The sequence below is a fragment of the Ornithodoros turicata genome, chromosome 1, assembly GCF_037126465.1.
Source record: "Ornithodoros turicata isolate Travis chromosome 1, ASM3712646v1, whole genome shotgun sequence".
Lineage (NCBI taxonomy): Eukaryota > Metazoa > Arthropoda > Arachnida > Ixodida > Argasidae > Ornithodoros > Ornithodoros turicata.
The window spans coordinates 65783688-65796274 of NC_088201.1; the positions used below are offsets into that span (position 1 = coordinate 65783688).

Consider the following 12587-nt stretch of genomic DNA (forward strand, 5'->3'; position numbering starts at 1 on the left):
TCAAAAGAACCCCAGGTGGTCGAAATTATCCGCCGTCCTACCCTGCGGCACGTGCAGCATGTAGCCATACAAAATGGGCGGACTCACCTCACGTGTAAATGTACTCCCAATTCTTATTATTACTGTTCTAGGGGTTAGCAGTTCATCCAGTCAACCACTGGACAGAACCACCTACGCTATCGCTCGCGTACGCAAAGGCGATAGCGTACGACATACTAAAACTCACTATTGACGCAAGCCAGTAAAAGACGTAGAAGGCTCGGAGCTTTCGCTTTCACCTGGTTGTCAGCCATGTTTCATGACCGAGAAAGCGGAAAGCTACAAGCATAGCCGACTGGGGGCATGCTCCCTCGGTGTCGTATTCTTGGTTGTACCACCTTAAGATCCTCGTTTTAATCTCACCTGCTGCGTTGTTAGTGCACGATGAACGTTAACTCCAAAAGGCGTAGCTGCCCACAAGGCGGTCCACTTCCATGTCGACAACTTTTCTGGTCGGTTTGCTGGTCACTGGTGCGGAGAAAAGAAACTGAAGACTCACAGACAGATATATTTTGCACAAATCAGTTTACTTTACAGTTCGTCAGAGTTTATTGATCAAACCAGCATATATTGGCGCGTTCCTTTTTCCAGCCGTTACAAAAAAGAGAAACGCGTGGTCTGCTTTAACAACCAGAGCCTGCGGCGGAGGTGCCTCTGTTGGAGATGGTTCCCATGGCTGCCCTCCGTAATCGTCAACGACCATGCTCGACTTATGAGTAACACCTGACACGGGAATGTTTGGCTTCATCGAGAACCCCATCGAGTTCGAATAAACCGTGAAGACTCTCCTCACCTTTAGCTTCCAGAAAAAATCTTTCAAGTCGTAGGAAGCTTCCAGCGTAAACTTTGGCAAGTACAAATCTATCCGCTGCGGCTTCATGTTCGACAATAAATGGTGGAATTTTGCGGAAGTTAAGTTGTTCTTTACTCTCACGGCTCCGTACTTCGATCTCGGGACGATAAGGCAGAACTTCACAAGACTACCAGAGTAGGGTATGATGACAGCGTCTGCATCCAGATCAGCGTCGTATGCGCTCAAAAAAGTTTCTTCCTTCTTCATCAGTTGACGTTTGCTTACCGTTTTATCGGCATTGTAAAAGGATTCCTCTTTCGTCGTTCTAGGATCAAATTTCTCCCTCCAGTGTCCGCTGAAGAATATCGCGTTGAAAATATGAATCGTAGCATTAGAGGCTAGCGGTTTCTCGATAAGCACCGAAATAGACCCGTTCGTTATGGCTTTCGCCCATCGGTTGACTTCAACCTGCGCGTATTCGCTGATGTTTCTTTGCGTCGCTTTGATATTTGGGTCGGTGAGCTGTTGGAGGAACCACAGCTTAGTGGGTATGTCGCTCTTTAAGAGGATAGCGTTCGCCATCTCGAACTTGTGGGGTTTCGCTTCATCACGGATTTGGTAGATGAGTGGCTTCGCAGAGTAGAGCACTACTTGAGGGTCTGGATCGGTTGATCCGGTGACGCGCGTCACTTCTCCAGCGGTATTGCTGCGACTTCCCATGTGCAGAAAGGCGAGCGTGAGGTAGAGGCCAAGCGGCGAGAACGCGATGTTGGAGGCATTGTTGTCAGGGAGGTATTGGAGGAATTTTATGCCGATGTCGGTTATGTTAGTATCAATGGGGTATTGTTTCGGCAGAGCAGCGTGGATGGCAGATGCGGAAAGGAGAATGATGATGATCGACCACTGCATGTCTGGAGTGGGGTCTGAAACAATGTGGGTACATACCAGTTGAGCAGCGAAAAAACGGCGTGCATAAGAAAAACTATAGTGACATTCGTCATTTGCGTGGTTGCGCGAATTGTAATCGCTCACATTAACTAAGTGATGCCCAAAGGTCTTTGTACGGCGTGTTACGACTCGTAAGCTAATGAACGTTAGCATGCATTCAAGAATCGCTGAGTTGGCCTCATATTTTTTGCTGCTTTTGAATGCGTCGTGTTCTGTAAACAATAAAATGGGCCCCTGCTAAAGAACGACGAGCGCGGGTAACCTGTAGCGCGCGCGGGAGGCCTCTGTTCCACACACCTGTCGAAGAACCTTCAATCTTGGAAACAGCATGTCGTGGAACAAGGGAAGAAGGAGGGTACGTCATGACGTCACCTATACTCCTGGCGGGGCCAGTCATGTGACTCGTGACGTAGACCGGTGCAGCTCAAGCGAGTACAGGCAGCGCGTGAGCTGAGAAGAAATAAAAGGTCTCTTCGATTTGGCCTGCACCACCTGCACTAGTTCAGGGGAGTGCAGATGTGGTGCCAAGAGTGTGCGCCGCCTACTGAGACAGTGCAAGTGTAGGTTCAACACTAGCGCTTCCAAAACGAACAAGCGAGTGCAGGTGCAGGCTAGTGGTCTACTGTCAGCACCGCGGCCACTGTCGTGTTTTTACGCTTGTCTTACCTTTCGTGTATAGATCCCTTCGCGACGCCAAGGTGCGCCAACATGCGACAGCTGGATGTGCGTCCTATTGGTCTTCCGGTTACAGCTTTTGTTTGCAAAGACCCTTTTGACAGCTCCACGCCGCCAGGTAGCGCCAGCGCACGTTAACCTGTTTTGTTCGCCGTAAGTCTTACGGTTTGCGCCGTTTGTTTGCAAACAGTGAAATGGTATATACTGTTTGTGTGAGTTGTGTTTCATTCGCTTTATTAGTCATTGCTATAAGTGTTTGTTATGGCTCTGTACCTGTAAGCGGAATTGGAGCTGCTGGATTCCGACAATAAGGACGAGTCGACGTATGCATTCTATTTGCTTGCGCGGAAGGGAAGGAAGATCGCATTCGTGTTCCCGGCTGTTACGGGAACATTGTGGGAAGATACTACGCCTAGGAGTCTTGTTTTTCCTACTCGATCTTTCATCTCTGTATATTTTTATTTAAAAAATCATTCTCGGCCGCTCCAAAGCTTGCGCCTTTTATATATGCTTCCCATGAAGGCAAAAATTCGAATCATCCGTTCGGTTGGTATCAGATATGACCGTATTATCGCTACCCACGTGTTTATCGCGACAAGGCAACTGGTATTGCACCGCACACATATCATGGAACCGTCAGCGTTACAGACGTGTCGTCCGCTCCGCGTGCACTCGTACTGCACTTTCTATCCAGCAAGTGCAGCCCGGCCGTGAGCTCGTGCACAACTAGTGCTGCACCGTTACAAAACGAATACGAGCGGCACTGACAAAACGAATACAGAAGTGCTGCACCGCCTGAACTAGTTCACCGCGTGCATCCAAATCGAAGATACCTAAAGAAAGAAGAAAGGCACGGGGACGCGGCCAACGTCACGCGATGGGATCGTGCCGACCGTCCGCGGCTTCTTTCTCCGTGCATCAACTCGCGTGGCTCAGTGGTTAGCGCGCTGGTGATGTCACGTCGAGGCTGGGAGGTTCCCGGGTTCGAGTTTCGGTGCCGGCTGTGCTGTCTTTTTTCTGGGTTTTCTTCAGACGCTGTCAGACATAGGGCAAGATGGGGCAAGACGCGACATTTTTTGCTCGACGCCGCCTGCCTCAGAGACGCGTTGCTCCATACGCTTGAAACTTTACTCATAGGTGGCTCTGCATGTCCGCTTTATCGCACGTGAGAATTGAGAATGTATGCGTTTAAGAGAGAGCGAAAGAGAGAGAAAAATTCGTTCGCAGGCTTATTCTGTCCACATCCTATTTCTTTATTCATCTATCTAGATACAGGGTGTTTTACCTAAAGTGGTAAAAAATTCTAGCTGGCGACGTACTCGCCGGAGGATTGTAGGACTTTCGGCAATTACCTTCTGGAAACTTTTGCCATCATTTAGAAAGGCTCTGGACAATTTTTAATTGCGGGAAACCTATTTTTTTCAATTGAACTTTGAAAATTGCCAAGTGATCCGCACACACACACTACACACACTATCGCAACAAAAATAGTCAAAAAAGATTAGTAAAAATTCCGCTTTAGCCTGCTTGATTGTCGCAAACAAGAGCGCAAGTACACCCTTAGAAATGAACTTCACCTCATAGCACGCTCCTAGCCAACCATAATCTCGAATGATATCGTTACCTGCCCTGATTTGTTGAAAACGGGAGGCGTACGTCTTTTTTGTGACAATTATGAACAGCATAAGTGTCACAAAAAAAGGTGTACGCCTCCCGTTTTCAACAAATCAGGGCAGATAACGATATCATTCGAGATGATATTTGGCTAGGAGCGTGCTATGTGGTGAAGTTCATTTTTAAGTGTGTAGGATGCGGGGGGAGGAGGAAGTGTTCCCGCCCTTTGCTTTACCTTTCTTTTCCCCGCTTTGACCTTGATGCTGGTGACAAGCGTCTTATCACGAAGAAAACAAAACAACCGTCTTATCACGAAGAAAGCAAAACAAATGAAGTCGGGGACCTCAATGGTGGCAAAAGTTTCCAGAAGGTAATTGCGGAAACTTCCACAATCCTCCGGTGAGCACATCGCCAATTAGAATTTTTTATCACTTTAGGTGAAACACCCTGTGTATGCAAAATATAGGTACTCTTTAAATTTATGCACGCGATGATATGCACGGGGCAACACGCGAGAATTTAATGCAATTAACTTGAATGAAATTTAAATTTAACGTAATTTAGTAACGGGTAACTCAACTATTAGGTGGCATTATATGCTTGTTCCTCAGAGATTTCTTTTTTGCATATTGCCTAGGATTTTCCAGCAAATTTTCCTGTTTCCTAGGATATTTTCAGCAAAACAGAAGCGCACGCAAAAGCGAGCGATCAGCGACACATCAGACTTGCGGTGCCTCGTTTGCAAACGACGGTGGTGCAAAATAGCACTGGGTTCTGTGTGGTTTTATTGTACGTCATGTGGACAGTGGGCTCAAGGGGGTTGCGTAGGGGCACATGGGTTTTACTTTGTCTGCTTGGATTGCAGAAACTAATTTGTATACTTCATTGCCACGGCGTGTCTCATCTTGCCCCACGCGAAGTCTCCTCTTGCCCAGAGGGTTGGGGCAAAATGAGACAATCAGCATTTTTGAATTTCTTGTTCTGTGTTTATTTTAGACCGGCTACGTCCATTCTGCATTTACAGGTCAGAAGCTTTAGACCCTGAGAATGTGCCCATGGCTAGATATTTTTTTAAAGCACGAAAAATAAAAATTTCATATTCAATTGAAAATTTCTCTCATCTTGCCCCACCTCACCCTATGTCGGCACAGGGGCGGGTAGAAAATCAAGCGGTCCGGTAAGGAAGCATTAAGAGACGTGGCTCAGGACGAGAGCTCAGGACGGCTCTCGCCCTATTGCCTTCCGTTAAAGGAGCATGGAAATGATCGGAATAAAATATGACGGGTGAAGTAGAAATCAAGATTCTCAGCCCTGTGATACATATTCGTACAAAAAGTTCCAGCGTAGCGCGCAATCCTGGCGCGCGAAGGAGATGTGGGGTCCTCAATCGGGGGGCGTGAAAGAAAGAGGTCCGGGGCCGCCAGCTGATCGGAACAAGTGAATGTTTTATTTCGCGCGCCCCGCGCACCTAAACTATAGCTGGCACGAGAGCGATGTCGTCGGTGGCGCCACAGAGCTCTGAATCTCGCGGCAGAAATGCCCCCTCTCTCGGCTGCCAGCCGCTGACATCATGTGGCCGCGCCGCCTTTTTCTTTCTTTTTTGCGATTTGTCCGTCGTTGCGGCGCCGGCAAGCCGGCAGAGCGGGAAGCGACGTTGTTCATCGGACGTCGTGGAAAGGACAGGCAATGAACTGAACGCTCTACAGGCGACACGTCTGCTCTTCTTGACAAAACTTTTTATGAAGTTGGAGCCCAAGCTCCGCCAGCTTTGATTTCGAAACACAAATGTCCTGGAGACTCGTAAGTGATGCTGCTAAGTGTTAACAAACATTCGCATTGAAATATAGTGATTCTTCTTGGTTACAAATGTATAGTCATGAAGACGCGGCACAGTGACCAGTGTTTTCATTTGAAGAGGTCGTCGATCGTCATGACTTCTCAGTGTTGTGGTCAACACTATGGGCTCTGAACCGCATGGACAATGGCATCTCAGAGGTGAAAGAGCGGACCGATGAATGCATAGCTGTGTAACATTGCGCTTACTATATCTTACTGATACCAGGAGAGCAACATCTCCACAAGCACAACAATACAGATACCAAAGTAAAGTAGTAGCGAACTGTGGGAAACCCCAAAACACGTGGCAAAATAAGCGTTTTCTTTTTTGATGGTCATATGCAGCACACATGGCACATGGCACACATGGCACAGTGGCACATGGAATAAATCTCCAACTGACAGGAATGTATCTAGTCGTATCATATATGTGCTGCACACACAGGCATAATACTGTTCACTAAGTAACGACACCTCAGCACAAGCTGAACGGAAACCACAACCGCGTACGATCCACCTCAGCCCGAGCCGTCACGGCAACACAGAGGCCTAGCCATACCTTTTACACTGCCCGCAGTCTTGTTTTATGCAAAACGAACGAGACAAATCATGTAAGAACGCAAGTGAATGTCAAACGCAAATAAATAGCAACAGCCCCCCCCCCCCCCCCCCCCGTCTCAGTCGGTAAGTCGCCATGATTCCGGAGCTAGCAGACGATTCTGGCGGGGAGCGCGGACGCTTCCGGCAGCCAATGAAGTGCTCGGCCAGCTGACGTCACCACAGGCCAGACTCTGCGTGGGGGAGACTGTCGCATCGGAGCGCATTCTTGCAAACTAATTTCCTCAGGAAATTCGCGCTTTTGGAAGGAAATATTTTGCGTGATAGTTTATGAAGGTAGTATGTTCACATCAAGCGGTAAAAAATACATGTTCCAAATTATTTCCGTGCTCCTTTAATATGTCGCCACAGTTCCCTTAGAAGTCAGCCTACACTCTTAGAAATGAACTTCACCGCATAGCACGCTCGCCAACAATAACCTCGAATGAACCTCATTTGAGATGATGGTTGGCTAGGAGCGTGCTATGCGGTGAAGTTCATTTTTAAGTGCGTAGGACGTACGTACATTCTCCCCAGTGCGTTAGTCGTGACGTTGCACACCTCTTTGAGGCCGACAACCGCGAACTCTTTCAACACTATACCGCCAACGCTTTCGCTGAGTGGTTTTGTAAAATTTGATTGCGCACTGACAATCCGCCGTACAGCGAAAATATTTTTCATGGTGACTCCTGGTGGACAGCTTGACGAATGAGACAATATCTCGAGCGTGCTCCTCGCCATCTCGCCTCCACCTCATTGTTCCTTTAGGTCTATAAGACGGAGACGCAAAACTCTCGAAAAGCCGTAAAGCTCAAACGTGCTGTTAAGGCTGGTTCAAAAGGCGTGCAGCGGGTTTCCTTTGCATTCACGTTTCGTCACAAAACGAGCTGACGCTTTCGCGCACGTATCTCCGTTCACATTTTTGCGTTCTGGCCGTTGCGTTCTTCAAGTGAACTCTCTCCGCGCTTCTCTGGTCAAAGTAGCGCGCATTTCTCGGTTCGATTGGGAAGATGGCTTGCGTCGTTCAAATTACCTGAACTGCTTGCGGTGCGTCACTGGACTGGCCTTGCGGAGAACGTCTCTCCGCTACCACGGCAACCATCCGCCGTAAGCGCAAGCGTACACTCTTAGAAATGAACTTCACCGCATAGCACGCTCCTAGCCAACCATCATTTCGAATGATACCATTGTATGCCCTGATTTGTTGAAAGCGGGAGGCGTACGCCTTTTCTGTGACAATTCTGAACAGCATAAGTGTCACAAAAAAGGCGTACGCCTCCCGTTCTCAACGAATCACGGCAGATAACGATATCATTCGAGATGATGGTTGGCTAGGAGCGTGCTATGCGGTGAAGTTCATTTCTAAGACTGTAAACGCAGGAATGCGAACCAGACTTCTGGCTCACGCAGGATCTGTGAGTCACTATTTGACAAACGCAAGAAAAAAGTGGGAGAAAAAGAAGTGTCCTTCCTCCCAATTTTCCAGACACCTACCCGCGGAACGCCGCCCTTTTTTTCTTTTTAGTTTTTGCAGACGTGCGACTCCAAGAAATGAGTAGTATGTTTGTGTCACTCTATAGGCCACCGCGTGAGGGGAGACATAATTCTCATTAACTGCTCAACTGTGATTTTTGTCCTAATTAATTATTATCGTAATTAATATGGTGGCCCCACTTAAAGGAGCAGTGAAATAGCACCTAGCATTGCTCGAATACCCCGTTTCGTTCATCAAGCGCGCGCGCAGTCTAACGGAAGCCAGCATGCAAAATATTTTCGCTGAACGATTGCCTCGCCACCGCGCACAACTTGATTTACAAGAAACGCCCTCAAAAACCAGCCATGAGCGATGCAGCGTGACCTTGACGGCCCGGCCCGATCTCCTAGCGTGACGTGGTCAGACCAGTGTAACGTGGCATCAACGCAGCAAGCAGCCGCGAGGTCTCATTTCCCATTTTTTACAGCCCGCCGGCTGCGTTTCTGACTAATGAAAATGGCTAGCTTGAGTAGCCCCGAGCGACTGGCTTCCCGTGCGGGAAACACCAAAATGATGTTTTATTCAGCATCATGCGGCCGCTATGCGGTTCAAGGCGCTTCCGAGACAGAGGATGGACGTCCAAGAAGGTGGTTTCCTTACATGTACGACACAAAGAGGGTGAGGGACGTAATCTTAGGAACTGCTTCGCACTTCAAATAATTGACGTCGGCTTCCTCTCCAGCAGGTAATTTCGGACCGCGTTGAGAGGCTGCATAAAATTACTCTTCAACATTAATAGGGAGTGTCGTTAAAATATTGTCTGACTGAGAACCGAGGCCAGAATCACGAAACAGCCAGCGTGCTGCTGACCGCATCCTGTGATTCCGGAGCCGAGCCGCTCATTCGTTTTGATTTTTTTTTAAGGATATTAGCGAATTTTGGTTGCAGTGTTCATACTGCATACGCGCCGTACGCAAAGCCACGCAATTTTCTTCCGTACGCAAAGTGATTGCGTATGCATTAGTAAAACTCTCTCATACCAAAGGGAACTTGACTCTTCAGCTTGTATATACAGCTTCAGCTTGTGTTACAGCTTGGACGAAATTCCTACGCAATTTTCAAAACAAAATTTATAAACTCTTCGGTCACTCCAGCTACTGTAGGGCTTTGACTTTAAAATTAGTACAGTTCTACTCTTAAGGTAGCTCATCGAACAAAATATTTGTCCACACATGCGAGAGTAATGCAAAGGCGACCACACAATAGAGATCTAGTTGATGTTCACGCTAGTTTCCATTTTGTCATGAAATATATCTCGGAAGTTCCTACCGACATCAACAGTATTGATCGAATAAGTATGTGCAAAGTGCAATAAGTAGACGATATCAGTTCTGCTCTTACCGTACGCACTGTCGTCAATGTTTGCCTCGTTAGCTACCGACGTTGTGAGCATCTGGAGTGTACTTTGTGAAATAACTGCCTACAAGAAACGCAATTATTTCTCCGCACTAAACTATGCACCTGGTGCACAGTGTGAAAACGAACAGTTGCCGTGTCACGATTCTCACGACTCGAGGTACTCGTTTCTGTAATCGCTACGAACCAAGTACAGCGTCATAATGGCGCCTGTAACGATATCATAACAGGCGTAAGCTTTCAGCTAGGGTTCCTCGTTCTTCACTCCCTCGTAAATTATAATGGGACGAATAAAAGACGCGATCTTATAGGCGACAGGTTGTACCCAGCACGCGCCAGGGATTCGTAAAAGGCCGCCATTTTATATTTCTTCGGCTCGAAATACCAAGTTCTCACATCTGTTCGCGCGATTTACGCGTAGTGTTTTTCACTCACACAACATTAACGAATGGGTAGCGAATGTGCGTTCCCCAACGGTTGCAATATGCGCAGCAAGACCACCTTTTCTGGCGGAAGCGATGTCATCCTCAGCTTCTGGAAACACGTGTGCAGCGGCGCATGTGTGGGAGTCCCGTACTGTACACCACCTCTCTGCCGCGACTACACAAAGTGTGCTGACGGTGCTGTACGCCGTCACTGAGTTCCCCACCAGTTTCCGAAGCGGCACGAGTCGATACTTACAGATAAGATACGTGCTCTACGTCCATCGACATTTGTGTGTAGGACAAAGCTCTCTTCAAAAATAGCGTACGTATAGTCTCTCTGTTTGTTCACTGCACGCACTTATAATGCCAAAATAAAAACTAGTTTTACCTACTCTTTTACACGGTCAGTTTATCAACCATGCACACTTAGCAGTTCGTACCAGAGGCCTTTCTTCCACATCGGTTTTGTCCTATAGACACAACTCTGAGAAGCTCTGACGCTTCGCCCAATCTTATGTCAGACAAACGTAATTAATGATTGTTTGCATTCCAAGCGTCTGCATCGAAGGAAGCAACGAAACCCGTAGAAAATCGGCACCGCCATTATCGATGCTCATCCGGCTCACAAGAAGCACCTCTGGCAGTGAGGCAGAGCGGGAGAGGTCACGTGTTTACGAGAACCAATGGGAACGAGGTGCAGAATTTGTTCAAGGCTCCATCTACGACAGGTAGCAAAATAAAACTCATTTCACTTCAATGACCTTGCGTGCAGTACGAGGCATGCGTGATGTGATGAACCACATACTGAGAGGTGTACACGGATAACATTGACATTGACGGTACCCGTGCTTGTAAGATATGCGACCCATCCGCACTACTTGAGATCTGTGTATCCACACCGACATCCTCGCGGATATTCAGTATACCGCACATATGCGTCCACTGCATTTGAAAAAAAAATCTACATAACGAAAATCTTACGTGAAAGACGCTCTTGGCTTCTGACCATACAAACTGTTAAGAAACATTATGTCATTCACAGTTGACCAATAATGGCAGTTAACTGCGCGGCAATGCAACGAATCACACAGTAGGACACGCCATTTCGAATCCATTGATCTGGAGGCGCGGCTTTATCCGTATTTTGTCAGCGCGGATTTCAAAACGTTCTATTTCTAACCGCAAACCACAATGTCACGCGGATAGCCGCAGAGATCCGTGGTATGAAAACTGGTTCACACTGCTGCGTTTACGGCTTGTGCTTACAACGAATCGTCGCCATGGCAACAATACGCCGCTCTGCGCAAACGCGATTTGACCGGTACGGAAGGACGCACGCACCACAACGGCAAGCTAAGTGCCCAACAGGAGGCGAGGATATAGCGCATGCGCACTGTATGCGCGGGGAGCACTCAGTAGCTGCGGCGAGTCCGGAGTCCCTTTTCTCCTTTGGGGGCGCTCGTTCATTGGAGGAACATAATTAAAAGTGTGCGCGGGTGCGGTTATATCTGCGGATCCGCGTGGATATACGCGATACACCGTGGTTTGCGGATAGAAATATAACGCCTTGAAGGCCGCGCGGATAAATTGCGGATAAGAGCGCGCACCTCTGCGGTTCACGCGGTAATCCGCATTTTATACGCAAATATCTCTGACCGGAAATCAGGACGGTCTACACTCTAAAAACAGAACTTCACCGCATAGCAGGTAGTGCGTAAATCGTTGCCGCGAACGATAGGGTTATCGCTTTTGATTCGAGGAGAGAGGGAGGCGTACGCCTTTTTGTGGCAATTACCATACACCCAAATTGCCACAAAAAGGCGTACGCCCCTCCTCTCCTCGAATCCGAAGCGATAACCCTATCATTCGTGGCAATGGTTGGCGCACAGCGTGCTATGCGGTGAAGCTCTGTTTTTAGAGTGTACCAAGCTAGCCCGCACTCTTAAAAATGAACTTCACCACATAGCACGCTCCTAGCCAACCATCATCCCGAATGACCACGTTCTCGCCCTAGATTTGTTGAGGAGTGCGCCGACTGTGTCGGCTCCAAACGGCGATTTTAACTTGCTGGCTGTGACACCTTTTGTATAGATGAATCTGATACGTCCGTATCTTCACTACATATAGCTCGCTGCTAGCCAACCATCGTCCCCAATGACAACGTTCTCGCTCCTGCTTTGTTGATAACGGGAGGCGGAGCATATTATGCGCGCCATTATGTACCGCATTATGGCTACAAAATATGGACTGTGCAACAAACTGGTGGCGCCGCGATGCGGCCTCCGGAGAAAGTACCTTGCGTGATAGCCGCCGGGTAGCCAGCTTTGTTTACATGTGAAGTGCGGGCATCTTTTTTTGCCACATCATCGCTAACTGTGCCAGCACCTAAAAGAACTCTTCATTACGGACCAGATGCTTAATTTCTCGTGATTTCTACGCTTCCAATACCAGCGTTTGTGACGCGCCATAATAGCGTTTGTGATGCGCGTTCGGCCACTGCATGAGGTGTGCACAACATGAGCGAATATATTCTATTTCTTTTGTTCTAGTTTCAATGAAACTGAATGAGGACCTGCAAAATGATCAATGATTTACAGTTGCCACTTTCGTGACGGTGAAACGGCGCTGGATACCACCGTCAAATGCACCGACCAAACGGCAACGTATTTCGAGATAATGATTGAGGTTTTTCATCGCCAGTGCCCAGAGCCGATATTGCTCCCGGTATGACGAGTCTCACAGCGAGAACAGAAGTTCTACGTTGTCCAAA

General features: G+C 48.0%; 1 protein-coding gene across 1 annotated transcript; it reads right to left on the reverse strand.

The window, feature by feature from the left end:
* Positions 1-547: 547 nt before the first annotated feature.
* LOC135399888 (serpin B3-like) lies at positions 548-9471 on the reverse strand. Its single transcript, XM_064631626.1, has 3 exons — positions 9378-9471; positions 9017-9083; positions 548-1755 (listed from the first exon to the last, which is right to left on the reverse strand). The coding sequence occupies exon 3, from the start codon at positions 1739-1741 to the stop codon at positions 581-583; it is 1161 nt and encodes a 386-aa protein (XP_064487696.1). The 5' UTR covers positions 1742-1755; positions 9017-9083; positions 9378-9471; the 3' UTR covers positions 548-580.
* Between the last annotated feature and the right edge of the window lie 3116 nt (positions 9472-12587).